The sequence below is a fragment of the Boleophthalmus pectinirostris genome, unplaced genomic scaffold (assembly GCF_026225935.1).
Source record: "Boleophthalmus pectinirostris isolate CB_2022bp ecotype Guang Dong unplaced genomic scaffold, ASM2622593v1 HiC_scaffold_6, whole genome shotgun sequence".
Classification (NCBI taxonomy): domain Eukaryota; kingdom Metazoa; phylum Chordata; class Actinopteri; order Gobiiformes; family Gobiidae; genus Boleophthalmus; species Boleophthalmus pectinirostris.
The window spans coordinates 24608402-24626375 of NW_026571447.1; the positions used below are offsets into that span (position 1 = coordinate 24608402).

Below are 17974 nucleotides of genomic sequence, written 5' to 3' on the forward strand. Positions count from 1 at the left end.
TGGCCGAAGGAGTTGGCAAATATTAACATACAGTATAATCAGGTGGGAGCAGTCTGGCCCTTTCACATATAAGCAGTGAGCGGACCCTGGCCAGCTTGTTCAAACACCCACACGTAAACCAAGGAAGCAATAATTACGATTTTCTGTTGGTACAATGAATTAAGCCCTTTGTTAACGACACCCATGGGCTCTGTGGGCAATCGCATACTTGTGGCTTGCGGTTATGTGAAACAGTGCTCTTCCTTTTCCTTATTCGTTTGAGAGGAAAAATGTCAGGAGGCTTTTGTTCACACTAAAGCATCTATCATTAGTGCAAACAATATGATTCTTTTGTCATAATACAGTGGAACATTTTGAAGCTTTTTGAATTTTGGAGGAATCCGGGGTGAGAGTGAAAATAAAGTCACAGAATTATTAAAGGATTGCTCATCTACAGCATATGATGTTGGTGAACCAATTAATGTGGGACTAAACACATAAACTCTGCCCACAACCACATTTCAAATAGAGCTGTACCTGGGCAATACCTGGAGGACTAAATAAAAGAGTGCAGGGTCTGTAAAGAACAGGTATCCAGGAACATCTGGCTGTAATCAGGGCAGACTTTTCGAGATGTCACCAACTACAAATAGTCGCAGTGCTAATGGAGGCAGAACACACTCAGTTTTTTTTTTTGTTTTTTTACCACAAAGCTGCGCATTTACCTAGTTTGCATAGAAATGGACAAAAATTACCTAAAGCAGTAGATAATGCTATTAAAACACCATATACAAAGTCAAGTACATAGAGCAACATAAGTGGGTTTAGTGTTTAGTAATACTTTAAGGACACCTGCACCTTTTATTGGAAGAAAATAGAATCTTAACATTACGCTAAGGGGAATCATCTGGAAAAGGATCAAGCATTTAAAGTAAGTTGACACTCTGCCAAGCACTGTTAAAGAAGCGGGTAAAAAGATCAAATAATACAGCCGGTAATTCTATAGATTGGCTTCTATTAGATTTGAAGTAAGGTTTATATTGGTTCATGCAGCAAAGGTGGGGTCTAGTTGCACATATTTAGGCCGGACAGTAGTTAGGCTGTTGCCATGGAGGGAAGAGTGTATTGTACCGTAACAAAAAAATACAATTGGATAGTGAAGCTTAAAGAGAACCATCTACCCAAACTTCCTCTGGACATGGCTGGCTGGCCCCACTAGTCCATTCTAGCAGTACAGGAACAAACAAAGTCCTTTGAAAGTGTTTGACGGGCTGTCTCTTAGGAACGTCAGGCAGCCGGGTCCAATCCAGGAAGTGAGAAGGACCCCGAAGAGCCCAGAGCAGACTGGAGCCGCAGTAAATGCCACCTGTACACAACCCTCCAGGGAGGATAACCTTGGCAGACATCACAGGGTGGTATTTTAACAAAGTGTGTGTTTTTTAGCCACACATTGATCTGAACAATGATCTAAAGGCGAAAGGGCACATATTTTCCCGGTCTGGTGCTATCTCTATTCATTAGGATCTCTTCAAAGCCGGCAGCTGTTAAAATATACGAGGTAGAAAAATGTGAGTCATATCTTAGCCTCCGGCAGTTGCACCACCTTGTCTAAGATGTGAATAATACATACTGTTTTCATACAATCAGTTGGTAATGAGTGGCTTGAACCATACAGTTGGCAAGCTGACAAAAATCCTAATCACATTTTTTCTTACATTGATTGAGCATGATTTTAATGTTGCATTATTGACAAATTAAAAGGGCTTTCTATATAAATTTTCTTAAACAGGAACAACACAGAATTTTAGAAGTACACTTTGTAACTTTCTGGTGTAAAAAAAGAGATTGCCTTAGAGATGTTTTTGCTCATACATTTTGCCTATATTCAATCAAAGGTGTTATTGTGGGTAGAAATATCTTGAAAAACATGCATTCTTATTCTACATAGATATAACCTATAATTTGTTCTGCTGGAGTCACCTGCTTGATTCCAATTACGCCAGGTGCCATACTGTGGAACATTCACGGCAAAAGTCTTCTAAAGACACATAGTTAAATTTCTTCCCCCAAAGTCTGAAGTCAGCTCCAGACCACCTGCTTTTACTGGCTGAAGACCTCTTTATTTAAAAAAAAAATTAGCATATCATTCATAATTAGCAATGATTGAATCTCTATCTCAATTAAACTTTTATTAATTGCATCGTCAAGTCTAAGTTACTGCAAAGGGCTTTCAAAGTACAAGCTGCTGAGACGTCTTTAAAACACACAAAGGCATCCACAGTATTTTTAACAACACGATGGCACTGGTCCCATGGTGTAAGTGCAGCAAAAGCGTGGTATCAAAGAGAGCAGTGCGATGGGAGGTCACCGAGGATCGAAGGCAAGAGTTTCGAGAGGAAGAAGACAATAAGCTGACTGTGACAGACGCTTTGAGAAATCAATAGGCTGTGCTTTTGTTAAGTCTCACTCCTGCACCTGAACCACACCAAAGCAACTCTTAAAAAGTCCCACTTTCTACTTGTGTCACTGCGCAAAGAGAGTGGCAGTCAGAATCCACTGCACCAGGCCTATGATATAATAGCAGTTTCACCAATTGTTTCTATTTACATGTAAATAAGAAACCTGCTTCAGTGCCCCCGTGGCCGCTTGTAGAATGGGAGTCAGGCACATTCATAAATAATAGCAAAAGTTACTTAGTGTTTTATGCTAGCAAAACTGACAGAGCGTTGTATAATTTTCTCCACATGGAGCGCTGACGAAACTGGATGCAACCATTGCACAGTTGTAAAGGAGTAACAAATGGTTTCACTCTAAATATGCTAAACAGAAAAATAAATTTGTTGATGCCGCACATTTTGACTGAAATTTTGGGAAACACTTTTAGCAATTACACCACCAACAGCTAGGGCTTTTCATGAAGCCTGAGTCAGAATCTGTGCAATCCCTTTTAGCAAGTTGTTTATATGAGTGCAAATACATTCAGAAGAAGGAATGAAAAGAACTAAACAACAAGACAAGTTTATACATTTCAGATAAACGCCTATTTGCTTAAAGTCAAATTCAAATGGATTCAGAATCAATCAATCAATTTTTACAGACATTGCAAATAACCAATATATTCAGGTCTATTTTTGCTCTACTGAAAGAAAGCAGTAGAATGATATGAATCATTCTTTAGCCTAATACACAAACATTGACATAATGGCGCACGGAACAAGTTTTAATACATCTCAGATTTGCTAAAAGGTTTGATGACTCACAATACTAACCTTGGAAATCTTTTTTTTTTTCCTTCATTTTTTTTCTTTAGATAGCCTTGTAGATTAACAATAACATGTCTTTGAGGATAAAATGTGAATCAGTTTTCACCAAAATACCATCAGTGTTTGACTTTATCATCAATTCTCCCAGCCCTACTTTTGTGCTCACTTGAGTTTTAAGAGTTGTTGACAGCTGACACCTGTGCCACTACAATTGTCAGGACTCACCCCACACGACCACTGAGTCACTGCTGTGTCAGAACCACTACTGGAGGAGAGCGACAAAATGCCTGGCTGCCATTCAGCAAAATGGAAAATAGAGGAGGATGAAGCTATAGCTGAACTGATATAAGAGATTTCACACTGAACGCTTTCAATACCGCGCTGCTTCAAGTCAGCAAAGCACACATTATGCACGCTGTTAAGATCTCCACTGTCCTAACACAATATATGAAGAGACTAGGGAGTGTCTGTTTAATAAATGCACGATTCTTATCTCTGTCACCAGGTTCACGGCTCGCTCTCTAAAAACATATTTCTAATCCCCAAAAAGGGAAAACAAACTAGAAAATCTACTTCCTTTAAGTGTGTGAGTCATAGCACAAAAGACAAACAAAAAGACACACACAGGTGGAGGGGGCGAAAATGTCCTAAAGAAGCTGTTTTGTCTGGAAGGCTCGTTTGGGGATCAGATTTCACTAGGCTGTCACGGAGAGTGCACAGCAGGCTGCTCAACAACTGGTCCCAGCAGTGCGCCTGGCCTAATCCTGAACTATGACTTTTGTGACCTTTGCATTTGTTTCTTTGCCACCACTTGAAGAATCTGCCTCTGAACGTGTTGACACAGGGAAAGGTACAAACAGTGAAACACGGGCTCTAAATATAAACTGCACGTAAGGCTTTTCTCTCTCCTCTGGGTGGTGGTGGTACTGCTCACTGCATCAGTCTTGTAGACCCACTTTCTGCAGGGTTGTTGTCTGCTACCTCAGGGAAGTGCCTCAGCAGAGCACACCGCCAGTGTCTTTGGAAGATAATTACACATCTGCATGCAAGTGTCCAACCCGCACTCTCTCGCTTTGCAAAAGGCAAAGAAGGACACAGTGGCAGAAGTAGTACAGTAGCATTATTGAAAGACAACCTAATGGGATCAAAATTAAACCAAATAAGCACAATTAGCGGGCTAGTGGGTCAGGTTTTGTATAATCATAATGCATTAAAATTGAATAGCTTTTTAGACACTCTTTACATTGCATAATTCATTCACTCTAGTTAGTGATGGTAAGCTTCTGTTAGAGGTAGACTGACTAAAATGAGGATGTCTATCTGAGTCATCCGTTTTTGTCGTGGTTTTACGTCTAGATTTTTAGAAATTAAATATTTGGGTTGGTATCATGCAGTTAGCTTCATGATAGATTTTCAAATAGATATTGTGCTAGCCAACAATGATTCATCATTTTGTTATTTTATTACAGGATTTTTATTACATGATTAAATAGATGAGTTTGACCCCCTGACTGAGACAGTATAATTCCATTTCACTGTCCTACAACTGTTCAAAGTCAGATCATTTGTTTTCCTGCACCATTCCTTCACGCCACAGGCAGGATGCCACTTTGATCAAATTGAGATAAAATGGACTTTGCAGGAGTTTGAACAATCAATAGCACATTAATAAAATCTTGCAGAGCGCTGGTGTCCCTGCTGTTTTGTGGAGGAGGGGCGTTTCTTTTGCCCACTGACTATGGAGGAGTCAGCATGATGCTTAAGAGTGCTGTGGAGTGCACTTGTGCCTCTGTCAGTCAGATCAGTGGGGCCTAAGAACATGACAGGACACAAGAGGAAGGCTCCCTGCTCCTAAAGATACACACACAATCAGGCGCTAATGGAGGAGGCTGCTTCACACCACACACACACTGCATTAATACATTATGCTCATGTTTACAGTGTCAGCAATGTCTCATTACTGCATAAGTATTAGGGGTGTAAATGCCACAATAAGATATTGATTAATAGGAGCCACAATAAGACGCTAAGATACGACGACGTCTCAAAAAGAGATTTTTAATGGTCAAGTCAAAGACGATTTATCACATAAGTCATATCATATCTTTATATTTAATGGTGATGTTGACAGCACAGAGGTATTTTTGTTTTACATAAAGGTCTGTACTGAGGATTTATTTAAAATGTCTCTTTCACATCTTCATGTCATTTTTCTTCTGTTCAGTATAGTTATTATAGTTATTAGTGTATCGATGTTTATTCAGCAGTTAGCTTTAATTGAATTTTCGTGTAAAGATTCTAATGTGTGCACATATAGAAAATGTAAGTTTGTCATTTATTTTATCATAAAACAAGACAACACCACACCATGCACCCGAAAACAGAAAGCTTTGCCAATTACCCAAACCTTTGTTTTCTGACCATAGACATCCAGCCTATGGAATAAAATTAGCTTTTTGTCTTCTATTTGTGGACGTGCCACTGGTTCCTGACCCCTAAATAATACACTTTTCACAGAAACAGCATGGCAGGATAATGCTTGTCAGGTGCAATTACCTCCAATTTGGAAGACTTCCTTCCAAACGGGTCCTTTCAGCCTTCTTTGTTAAACCACTGACAGAGACATGTGATATGACGCACACAAAGCCAACCAAGATGCCCTGCTCTCAAAAAGACGATAATGCAGCCTCAGAAACATGGCTCCCAACCTGCACTTGACCTCTGAGAAGCCCAAACACTCCTCTGCATGGGTTCACTTCACAGTACAGACCTGGGCGAAAGCACAAGCACAGAGCTGATTTAGGGAAAAGGATTGTAATGGGTTGTGGAAATGCTCAGCAGGGCTAATTAAGCTCAACAATCACAGGCTAGCACAAAACGCCTCTGCCCACTCAGCAGCGAGCAGACGGAGGTGATATCCATCATAAGACAATGAGGGATGGGACCAGTAGTAGACAGGGGAGGCCAACTATTGGACAGGTGCTTACAGTTATGAAAAGTACCCCTGTTAGATCATTAATTAATATCCTCTGCACTTAAGAGTTTATATAGTTTATCCTGACCTTAATGGGTACCTGGACAGTCACACTGTAAATAAAAAACATACCGAGATACTAACTGATACTACAGCTAATATCGAAATTCATTTGAAGTTGATATTGTAAAAGTAAAGTTTTGAATTAATACTTAGTACCAATACTTTTCCTTTGTGTTGACATTGAGGTGGGAATTCAATTATTGTGAAATCTAGTCAGATGTTTTTCTAACAAAGGGCAACATAAATGACCTGTAAAACTATGTCTTTGTGCCGGCGACAGACAGCAACACAGGAGGAACAAAGAACATTACACACCTGTCTCTGAATTAAAAACTCAATTTCCGTGTTGATATAGACAACCAGCATGTTTCACTTAGTATTGATTTTTTTTTTTTCAAAAATGGTAAAGCCCCTTGATATTCTGGTACTCTGGTGATTCAGTTTATTTTAATATGAAAAGTGAAAGCAAAGTCACTGTTTGTCAAATCATACAGAAAAATTACTGCAGTCAGCACCCATGGGTCACTGATAAAACAACAAAACACCCGGGTACTATTTGAATAAGGGTTGTTGTTTCAGTCCTATTTTCCGCTGACTTATTATGCCTTAAGTAGAACATTTCTAAAAATGATTTCAGTATAAACCAAGTCATATTCTGCAGAATGCTGTGGTCTAAAATAAATTAAAATCATTATGTTTTCGAAATCATAGTGGTATCAAATTCTTCATGGATTATCAAGCTTATTCATTAGTATCAAAATCGAGTTTGAAATTTTCCTATCGTGACAACACCGTGTCCCTGTATCTCAATGTGGGAAACACTGGTACAGTATTAATAGACCCTCAGTAATGGACGTCTAGCAGCTACAAATAGGCGGCTTGATATGAATAATGCAAGAATAATAAACCAGTGAAATGAGAGAACACTGAACTGAAATATGGCTATAACAAGAAATCAACTTCAATGGCTCCTTTGGCCTGCTTTATCTGTACTTGTACTACTCATATCTGATATAACTTAAAACATTTAACCTTTAATGTCCTTATCTTCCTGCAGTCCTAAAACATCCCCAAAGCTATTGCCAATGTTTATGTAGCTATCAACGCTGGGGCATTATTCATTCCACTCTATGCTCCAACCAGACGTACCATCGCTTCACACAGTCCTTTTCATCTCGGCCCAAGCGATCTCTTATTCACTGAAATAAGCAAAAGGGATATTCTGTCTTAACTTCAGATCAAACCGGCCAATGAGTCATGAGACGTGGGATAATTACACCCCTCACTTGACAACACTCACAGCTAATAGAGGAAACAGATGGTAAGAGAGGGTCTACTCTGTTCCCCAACGACAGAGTGAAAGTGTCAGCTCAGGTTTGATATCAGCAAGAAAGATGGATGGCAGAAAAGAATAGCTCCCAAATTTTGATTTCACAGTATCCTTGAACAAAATTGGTGCGAATGAAATCAGTGTCCTGCTGCATAGAAAACTGATCTTGATTTTATAATTGGCAGACAATATCCAATTACATCAATAATAACAAAAGTATCACAATAAAACTTGGATCTTCCACACAGGCAATTGTTAAAGGTGCAGTACTTTTCTGGTCTGCAGCCTGCTTGTGTCCATGGAGATGTATTTACTCTGCGTGAAATATACCACAGTATGGCATTAAACGTATCTCTCTTCATTTAGGTGATAGCACCCAGGCCAAGTTACAGATCAGATCAGTAAATAAATTTAAGATAGATAAAATATGTCTAGTTCCATAAAGTGTTTAAATACAATAAAACATGTAATACTCAATTATTTTATTCATATTTACATTCTTGTTTTTTTTAAGTATAAGCAACAACTTCAAGGAAATAAATATAAATTAAAATATCCGGATTCATTTCAGTTTCCTTAGTCAGTTTCAAGCTTGTACTTCTTAAATGAAACTAAACTTTGAAGTCTGAACATTATAAAACCCAAATATAGCCAATATTCAACATGGCTATTGCATATTGCATCTCGTTTTAAAATATTGCGCAACCCTTTGAAATTTCACATCTACAACTCAGACAGACAAGACCATCATTGCAGAAGTTATGAAAATATGGATCAGGTGAAAAAGGCAAGAAATCCCAGAAGGACTGTCCGGGCTTAACTGTTATTAAGCATCCAAGGTTAAGGCGTGGTCTGAATCTGGAGTGTTAATCAAATTCAACACTGGGAAAGATGGAGGGAGTCAAGGCTGCATTTCAACCTGTTCATTTCAGGATGTGGGAGCACGGAAAGGCCAGGATCAGTCACGTACAGAAACAGGTAACTATTAGGAGTTAATGGGAAGGTACATGTGCAGATGGGGCAGGCTTTAACACTCCAGTTAACAAACTAAAAAACCTGACAGGGGGTAAATTTGTGTTGACAGCCTCTCTCACACAGCCCGGGTGAAGCGTTTCACTGCACACTTTTAATTACCTGTGTGTGATTTAATCTTTCAAATGTCGCGGCTCATTCCTTTTAATGATCTGCTCCAATCAACCTCATGACAATACACATCCTGCTTACTTAGTTGTGTCCTATGGTGACTTCCATGAATCACTGTGCTGCAAGATGAATACAAACCCAGGGTGAAAAAGCAGATTTCCATGTAATTACTTGTCTTTTTAAAACAAATTACTAACATTGTGTTGTTTGCTGACCACTATGCCACGGTCTAAATGTTATTATTATCATCCCACTTTTCTCTTTAGAGAGCATAAAATATGTATCTTTATCTCTATGCTCATTACAGCTTTGGAACCAAAAAAAAAATCTAAAAAGACATTATTACATGACATATTAAAAAATCACTAATGCATTGTGAGAGCTGAAAAGTATTGACAATACAATATGTTATGGAGTAATTTATTATTCTTCCATACGGATTTCCATTTAGATATAGGCTTATTTGTATAGTTTTGTAACAAGCCTTGCAATTATCCAGAGTAATTTATGAAGTGGCTCTGTTTGATCCTACCATAAAATAATAGGGCAATGGGCTTTTAAGATTATGAAACTAATCAACAATATCCCTTTAAATGTGGAATTTGAATAAAAATTTTGTTGGAAAAATTAGATAAGTAACATGTGACTTAGGGATATTTAAAAACAGGAGAGCCAATCCTGGATCATGTTTGAAATCAAAATTTAAAATCACAAAAGCAGCAACCAATCAGGTAACTTTTGGGAAGGTAGCCTAGAAAACTGACACACTAACCAAAGCCACTCCAGGCAATCCTGTCTAGTCTTTCATAAATCCTGGATATCATATCGTGGGAGTGTCGTTTATTTTGCTTGAGGGGTAACTGTCGCCATGGATAAACAAAAGCAAACTATGGATAACAAAAGGTGCAGCAGCTGCTTTTCCCTCATACCTGGAGCCGACTGTGCCTTATCGCACACAGCCATAAAGCAGGAAAGCACAGTGCGTATGTTTGGGGAAATAAAAGCTAAATTTTACATGAGATAGCACACAGCAAAGTGAGTTTTCAAGCATTAAAAACACTACAATGTTTCTAAAAGTTTACAGATTAAGTTGTGTCATTCCACATTGCAAAACTCGCATCCAAAAAGCCACATGAAACGGGAGTGTACTACGGAGGAGCAGCGATCCAAAGTTGGCACCACGCTAGACAGGCATGCACTGAGTTTACTCGCAATTATAACTTTTATTCATAACTAAAAACTTACAAACTATTACTGGAAAAGTGGGTATGAAATCGTGTCTTACCTGTTGGTCCTTCAATGCCATCGGCGTAGATCTGGACGGCTAAAATCAACAGAAAAGCGCAGGTGTTCATATTGAGGCTGTTTTAGTCCACTTGAAACATGTCGCAGGATTCATTTCAGTCACTTGGAAAGGTCCGGGTAAGTTGCAGAGCGCCTATCCCATCTGTCGCTCCTCTCCTCTTCAGTGAGTAGACTTTCAGCGGCAGACACGGAGCGGAGACAGGGCACAGCGACTTCTGCAAACTGACGTCAGGGTAAACAGTTCGGCTCCGGCGCGGGGAGAGCGGATTTCTTTCTCCAAACGCACTTTTCCGTGCTCCGCGCTGCGTAATGGGCGGGCGACCCCAAGCGGCAGGAAGACGGTCAAACAACAACCAAGTACAGATATATCCAGTGAAAAGGAACTGCTGGTGAGGCCGGAGGAAATCTTTACGGTGAGAACGAAAAGAAGATAATTTACATTTGAAAAACAGATTAAGTCAACATTCACTGTGGTGGGCCAGGCTATATTGTCTAATAATATTTAAATTACAATGCCCTCAGACAAACCTATTTATTTATCTATCTATTCGTTAATCCATTTTCTTCTGCTTTATCCGGGGGCCGGGTCACGGAGGCAGTAGTTTGAGCACACTCACACTCACACTCACTTCTTCCAGCTCTTACAGGGGGATCCAGAGGCATTCCCAGGCCAGCCAAGAGACATAGTCCCTCCAGCGTGTCCTGGGTCTTCCCCTGGGCCTCCTCCCGGTGAGACGTGCCCAGTACAACTCCCCAGGGAGGCGTCAAGGAGGCATTTGTTCCAGATGCCACCTCAGCTGGCTCCTCTCAACTTGGAGGAGCAGCAGCTCTACTCCAAGCTCCTCCAGAGTGACTGAGCTCCTCACCCTATCTCTAAAGGAGCACCACAATTTTGTTCTTTCTGGAACGTAGCTTGACTATTGACAATAAAAAATAAATTAAGAGCTGCATCATGGTACTTACATACAGTAACAACAGGGCATAGTTAAAGTGCGCTGTGTAACTTTTTGGTTGGAGGGCCATCACCTGCTTGTTTCTATGGATAAAATATTGCTCGGCCTAGAATGTTCCACAGTATGACATTAAACAGCCCTACCTTACATGTATTCGATTACAGGTGGTTTTATAGCTCAAAAATACCTAGAAAAGCAGACGTTCTGACTGTGAATGGAACTGCTTCTCCACAGATCTGATCTGTAACTTGATCTGGTTTGGTCTCCATGAAGCTAGGAAAGTTTAATACCATACAGTGAAACATTCCAGACAAAACAATAACATCTCTGTGGAGAAAAGCATGTGACAGACCCTCCACCAGAAAAGTTACACAATGTCCCTTTAAATATGAGTCATTGGTAGTACTAATAGTAGTCCTAAGCTGCAACACAAAATAAATAATTACTTGTGTAAAACTACTCAAGTTGTCTAGTCATCTATTACTCATTTGCTTGCTGCGATTAAGAGCTTCACCTCACAAATGCTGAGGTTGCAGCTCTTTCTCTGCATGAAGCAATCCCCTGTCTAATCTATGGCTGAAGTAACATAATTAGTGGTTGCTCCAAAGGCTCCAATTGCATAAAGATGTCATTATGCAGCACAGTACAGTATGTTTCCTTGTCATATATAGGTTTATGTCCCAGCTATGGATTGAATTAAACAAAGGCTATAGAGACAGATATTGGTCTCCTGCTTGGACATGCACGAGTCCCTAATATTGTTAGCCCAAGATGACAGATGGATGACAATGAATAGCTCTGTAAATGAGTTCATTTAACCAAAGGAGCATGGCATATGTCAAGGCAACACCTGTAATTACACCTGCGTGATGCATGTAAGCCATTTTGCACTCTGGTATTTCACGGTCAGACTGGCAATTTATTTCAACTCACTGTGCGCCCCTGTCTGAACCCACTTAACCTGCATCAAAGGAGCAAATGAAACTAACTTTTATGCAGCACATTTTTCACTTGAACAAATTTGATCATCACAAGAGCAGATATCTTAAAAGTGATGAAGATTTTATCAAGCCTTTCAGAGTCTGCTGCTCCTAAGCCCTGACAAACAACTACATCCACAGTGTCAGGCCTGAAGAGGTAATGACATGTCATTACAGCTCAGAGGAAAGTCAAAAAGGACTGGCTTTCAACACATCACAGTCACAGGCTTTACATGTGCGAACATTGAAAGAACAGGGAAATCATAGTTGACTTGAATGGACTTTTTTTTTATATATATATAAATGATCTCTCAGTGAATATAATACTAAAATGTTTTATGACTTTGCACAGCATGTTGTAAAATCCTTATATGCTACCTCACAGCTGAATGGAAAAATAACCCTAGTTACAGAGTACAAAGATATGAATGAAGTCAGGGAAAAATGAACTGAGATGGCTAACTGAACTCAGTAACAGCATACTAATATCATAAATATTAGGCCTATACCTTTCCTTTTTTGCATTTTTACGTTTATCTGTTGAATCAACAACAAAGTCTCCCATTAGACTTTATCCATGTTTCACAATAAAAACTAGGACTGTTGTCATGAAAACCATATTTATACACTTGAATATTGATAATAATTAACATATTTTTCCAGTAGTTTTTTTCCTTGCATAGATGTTTTACTTCATTTGATTAACTGACTTATCATACAGTACAAGTAAACAAATAAATCTATTACAAACAACAATACAACATACAGTACATCTTAAAAAACAGTTCTATTTCTATAAATCGCATTTTACTTCCTCAAATGTTAACAAGAATATTATAACAGTCCAATACTCAACACTAATAACTGATTAGTGTATTTGTTCTCGATATATATACAGTATATTCAATTGGTACTTTCAAATGCAATGTCTTCAGGCCAAATAGCAAATGTAATGTTTCAGACTTTAATGTCACAGGTACTCAGATGGTTTACATCCGGGCTACTTTCAGATAGCGACAGAATCACATGGTTTTTCATAGGAAAGACCATATCTTATTATATCAAAATAAACAGCATATTAACAGCAATCCTTTTGCCTGTCTCCATCTCAATTAAACACTTCAGCCATACTGAATGTTTTGATGTTATCCAGACCCAGGCAATATTAGCCCATCATGTCCTACACATCAATAATTCATTTGAGATCTGTCTGCCCATAGCTGTAATACTTTGCAAGCACCTATTCCTCCTTAAGTTTCTGAGATGCTTCTGCACACTGGTGTCACGTTAGCTGTTGCTTTCTGCCTCCTCTTCTCTATTTTGTAGTTCTTTGTCAGAAGTACCGGTGCTTTGTCTCGTCTCCCTCTGACTCCCCCTGCCCCTCCTGTCCTCTTCATCCACACCTTGTCGTCTCAAGTTACTATTTTCCCTCACCCACCTCTCCAGTTTGACTTTTTGGCCATCCACGATCGACTTGTCAGAGAGTTGTCCAGACGTTGCAATGTCAGTGGAGATGTGAGCAGAGAAAGGGCCAAAGTGAAGAGGGCTTATATTGTGCTCGGACAAGCCAAAAGCAGAGAGAGGGAAAATCGCTGGGCTGGTTGTTACCGGCGACAGTATGTTAAGACAGTTGCTCAGTGACCCGTGAGGCAGAAGTCGGAGTTGTTTTGAGGATGAAACTTTGCAGGTAGAGGCTTTTTCCATTCTCTTTCTTTTTTTCAAAGACCTATTCATTCCTGTGAAATGGTACATTTCTTGTTTTAGATTATGTTATATACATTATGTTATTTACTCTTGTAGCATTAATAATTTAAATTAGAGAAATTTAGAATATGTTAGATTACTTAGCTGTACTAGTCATGGTTTTAGCTTTCTGGTATCCATGGGTAAAATATGCAAATACGTTTGCCATTTAAAATTTAGGATGTTTTGTTTTAAACTGTTAAATACAATGGCAACAGACCACATTTTTCATCATTCTGAAGTGCCGTGAATAAGCACAAAAGTTGCGAAAATTGTATTTTGGGACATGTTGAAAGAACAATCCCCTAATCAGATCTTCATATTTATAGTTACCTTTAATTTTTAAAAGAACTATCCTGCACTTTTACAGTTTTAAAAAAAGACATTACAATCACAATTTAACCTGGGTTGCCTGTGCCTTAACCTGCACATAGAGGACACTCTGTTCTCAATATGGACAGCATATACTGCAATAGCAGAGGCAATGATTAATGATTGGCTGTAGGTGCTGGGGTTTAGTGAGGATTCAGATCAGATTCAGAGAACTTTTAGGTTTAAACCAACAGGATTTTAGCATTGAAACTGGCAACCCAAATGAGAGACTCGCGTGAGGTTCATTTGGCTTTCTAACTTGATAATCATCTTGAGAAGTAAAACATCAAATTATAATATAAACAGCTTGGCCATGATGTTCATTGTCTGGTAATTTAAGAATAAATCTGTTTATTTCGGGTAAAAGCTGTACGGTACATAGGTACGGTAAGGTACAGTTTGGCCACAGCTGAAATTTTGCATATGGTTCCTTTAAGTATTGTTTATTTTCATGTAAACTGCATGTGTTCCTATGTATGTGTAACACCTTTGTAAATATTCTTATAGTCATAGTGTCACAGTACACTTGCACTCTTACCATAAAAATTGTCGATTCTGTTTTCATTGAAATTGCGCTTCAGTTCCACAGCTTGCTTTACTGACTCACAAAGTCCAAACATCTCACATAATGTATTAAGGATTACGGCATCTATCAAAAATATATTAGAATGATTTTTATGGCATTGTCACTGTGAAGGTGGAAAAGCCTTAAAGGTGTTTGATCTAACTCACCTTGTAGCTGTAAGTTGTCCTTCAAACCTCGAGCCTCAATTTCCTTTAAAGTCAATAATAATTTAGTCTGGACACTTGACAAGACATTTCCCATTAATCCAGATTCTGCCACAGATTTCCAGAGACTTAGTACTCCATCTGGAAAATTGTAAAAATATAGGAACCATGTTAAGTAGAATAAGGAACATATCTATACAGGCAAAGGTGTATGCTACAAGGTCACAGTCAGACTAGTATAACAAAGTTTTAATAAAGTTACAAGTTCCAGTAGCTCACTACCAGTGTGAGGGTATGAATCTAAACTGTATGTTTAAAATCTGTTTCATTTCATCACAGCAGCCCCTTGTGTGTCTGTATATTGGTCCTTGTTACCTGGTGAGTCACTTCTCTCCTTCTTGGCAGGATGTCCATTTGTTGTGGCTGGCTTAGGGGACTGGTTTGCAGTAGCACCATCTTCTGTTTCTGCACCAAATTTTACCTCTGAATGTTCTTCAGTCCCTGTTGCATCATTAAAATCCTCTCCTGAGAAAAAAACAACAGTAAATTATAGTACATAAGACGCTCAAATTACCTCAGAATGTGCAAAAATCAAGGGGGACATGTCCACACGGATTCTGGATGGTATTTTCTGCTACACTAACAGTGTGTGAGGTTGTGCAGGTTAGTGAGGGTACCTGTCACACTGGGAGGGCTGGGCTGGACCACGGCTCTGCTCATGGGTACATCACATTTAGTGCTGCGACAGGTGTTACTGCACACAGTACTGTGCTGATAAAAATCTATTTGGCCCGAGTCCATCATTTTTCTTCATAACAGAGAAGGTTAGAAAACAACATTATGTTTGTCTGCAAAATGTGTTTACGAACAGTGAAATTCATTTGTTAGAAATCAAGAATGAAATAACAGATTTTGTCATGGAGAGATTCAAATTAAATCACAGTAACACCAAGAACAAGTGCAAACATGATAAAGAGTGAGTATTGCTTAGCAACATAGCTTACACTTTGCATTAAAAACACAGCTTACAGAAAGACTCTGGAATGTGCTGTGAAACACTGACAACACAGACCAAGAGTCAAATGTATGAGAAAAGTGATGGTTGAGCAGCTAGTCTGAGTTAAACCACAACAGGCCAGAGAAAGGGTCAACTGAGGAATCACCAATTAAAATGTAAAAGTCTCTGGCATTTGGATCCCACTGTTTTCCTACTATATGCCTAGATATTTGTTTCCTCCTTTACATTTGGAACAAAATAAACCAGATAGACGAAATTAATTAAAATGATAAGCCTTAGCGCTTATTTTCTGCATTTTACCATTTGATAGAAAAAGATGAAACAACAACAGAATAACATTTACAATCTTTTAACAAAAATCAAGAATAGTCAAACAAATTAAGTAGCCTACTTCAAAGCAGTACGTATCCAAATGTGTATGCTTACCTGAGCATAACTCCGCCGAGTCGAATGGCTCGTTTCCAGTCCTTCAGTGTAGCCTTTCCCGACAGATATACAAACTGCTTGGGACTAATAAGTTCATTGTTAAACTGTAAAACACAATTGCTCTTTATGAACGATTAAGTAAAAAAATATATATATATATGATGAGAATAACTAATTAGGGACAAGATAACTTACTTTGACACATCTCACATTAATTCCAGGACAGACAAACTTCTTAATCAGAAGAACTGCACTGCTGTCTCCACAGGTGATGGGATAGCCATACTCAGTCTCCTCCCCGTCAGCCTTACTCTCATCTAACAATAACAAATTATGGTCTCTGTGCGTAGCCATAATTCATTAATGGTTTTATGAAGAAATATAACAATTTACCATGTTGGGTGTCTATAGCCAAGACTGTACCACTCCCTGCAGTTTCGTTATTAACCCTGCAGGAGGCGACAGAATCTCAACTATTAAAACTGTTGAATGTTTAGCATAGATTTAGCACTTTCAGTAGGGACAATAGATTAATTAATTATGTCCTCTAAGCAAATGATTCTCAATGGCATATTTCATTAAAACAGAATGACAAAGAAATCAACATTAAAATACAGTTCATACTGAGTTACCCGATAGGCTCCAGGTGCAGGATGACTGGGGAGGATTCTTCTGTTTTCAGCATTTTTAGATTTCTTGAAGATGTGCTCTCAGCATGGGCCTCAGCTAACACAACAAAAGGCGTGGACAGTTATTGATCATCAAAAGCACACTCGAATATGCAATTATAAAAGAATCCTATGTACTATATTAAATTACAAGAACACATATTTTTATTACAGTAAAGTAACAACCGATTATAGCCTCTAGTGTGACATCTAGGATGAATGGAAAAGGTAATCCAAAATTAGGATTAGGCATACAAAAAAAAAAAAAAAAAAAAAAAAAAAAAGTTATTTACAGAATCAGATATAGGCATACTTTATTCAAATGTATCCACATTGGTCTACGATTGTATTCAATGGCAATTCAAGGCAATGTGCTTTTATAGCCTAAGCCTATTCAGATTTACAGTTGGCAGTCTACATTTCTCAGTCAAGGAAAACTTGGTTAGGTTAGGCCATATGGTTCTAAAAACAATAGTCTAAACTACTCAGAAGGTGGGTTATTTTTGAACTAGGTAGCCTACTTGTATAACATTGCAATAAAGCCTTAAGAGTGAGTCGTGCTGGTTGTGCTGTTTATAGCGAACTAATTGCGTGCGCGCTCAGCCGGCTTCATCTCCTCTGTGACGTTGGAGCGTCACACGCACATTTCGGACAGCGCTTCACGGCGTTTTACAGCCTGTTTTTAAAAAGTGTACCCTTTATTTGATCAAACTGCCAACAAGCGCGATACAAGTTAATTATGTTGTGTGAGGACTCACCGTATTAAAGCAATAGACAGGTCCTCCGCTTATCAGAGAAGTAGGGGAGCATGCGCTATGTTCCCTCGCCGCACTTCCTGCGCTAAAGGCAGCATTTGCCTGAGAAGCATCTGTCCCGGTGTCACGAGAAGTCGTAGTCCGCACGCAAAGCGTAAATCGGTCACACTGCTCTAAGCGCCAGGACAGGGCTCAGCCGATCTGGGCACTGTCGCAGATTTCAAACTTCATTTAGCCAAGATTCCAACCTTCCGTCTACCTAGATGAATAGAA

At 38.9% G+C, this 17974-nt stretch overlaps 2 protein-coding genes across 5 annotated transcripts in view; both read right to left on the minus strand.

The window, feature by feature from the left end:
• ptprub (protein tyrosine phosphatase receptor type Ub) overlaps positions 1–10283 on the minus strand; it is a 160254-nt gene extending 149971 nt beyond the window's left edge. For both annotated transcript variants that reach the window (XM_020937284.2, XM_055164011.1), the window contains exon 1: positions 10038–10283. In XM_020937284.2, coding sequence (XP_020792943.1) covers positions 10038–10107 — 70 coding nt within the window. In that variant the 5' untranslated portion in view covers positions 10108–10283. The remainder of the gene's footprint in view (positions 1–10037) is intronic.
• Positions 10284–12452: 2169 nt separating this feature from the next.
• On the minus strand, positions 12453–17970 carry LOC129411757 (glucocorticoid modulatory element-binding protein 1-like). Of its 3 annotated transcripts, none has more exons than XM_055163520.1 (10): positions 17705–17970; positions 16911–17004; positions 16672–16727; positions 16474–16595; positions 16279–16400; positions 15512–15588; positions 15210–15359; positions 14838–14975; positions 14644–14754; positions 12453–13726 (listed from the first exon to the last, which is right to left on the minus strand). In XM_055163520.1, exons 2-10 carry the CDS (start codon positions 16961–16963, stop codon positions 13278–13280), a joined length of 1278 nt encoding a protein of 425 aa, XP_055019495.1. In that variant the 5' UTR covers positions 16964–17004; positions 17705–17970; the 3' UTR covers positions 12453–13277. The 3 variants fall into 3 exon arrangements, with proteins under 3 accessions (XP_055019495.1, XP_055019493.1, XP_055019494.1); XM_055163518.1 differs by having other exon boundaries at positions 15512–15642; positions 17705–17966; XM_055163519.1 differs by having other exon boundaries at positions 15512–15642; positions 16279–16382; positions 17705–17961.
• Between the last annotated feature and the right edge of the window lie 4 nt (positions 17971–17974).

Coding starts and splice junctions, on each gene's coding strand:
- LOC129411757 (XM_055163518.1), bottom strand. CDS start 16,963: ATGCTGAAAACAGAAGAATCCTCCCCAGTCATCCTGCACCTGGAGCCT. Junction 16,728..16,910: donor CTGCACCTGGAGCCTATCGG/GTAACTCAGTAT, acceptor CGCCTCCTGCAG/GGTTAATAACGAAACTGCAG. Junction 16,401..16,473: donor TTAATGTGAGATGTGTCAAA/GTAAGTTATCTT, acceptor TCGTTCATAAAG/AGCAATTGTGTTTTACAGTT.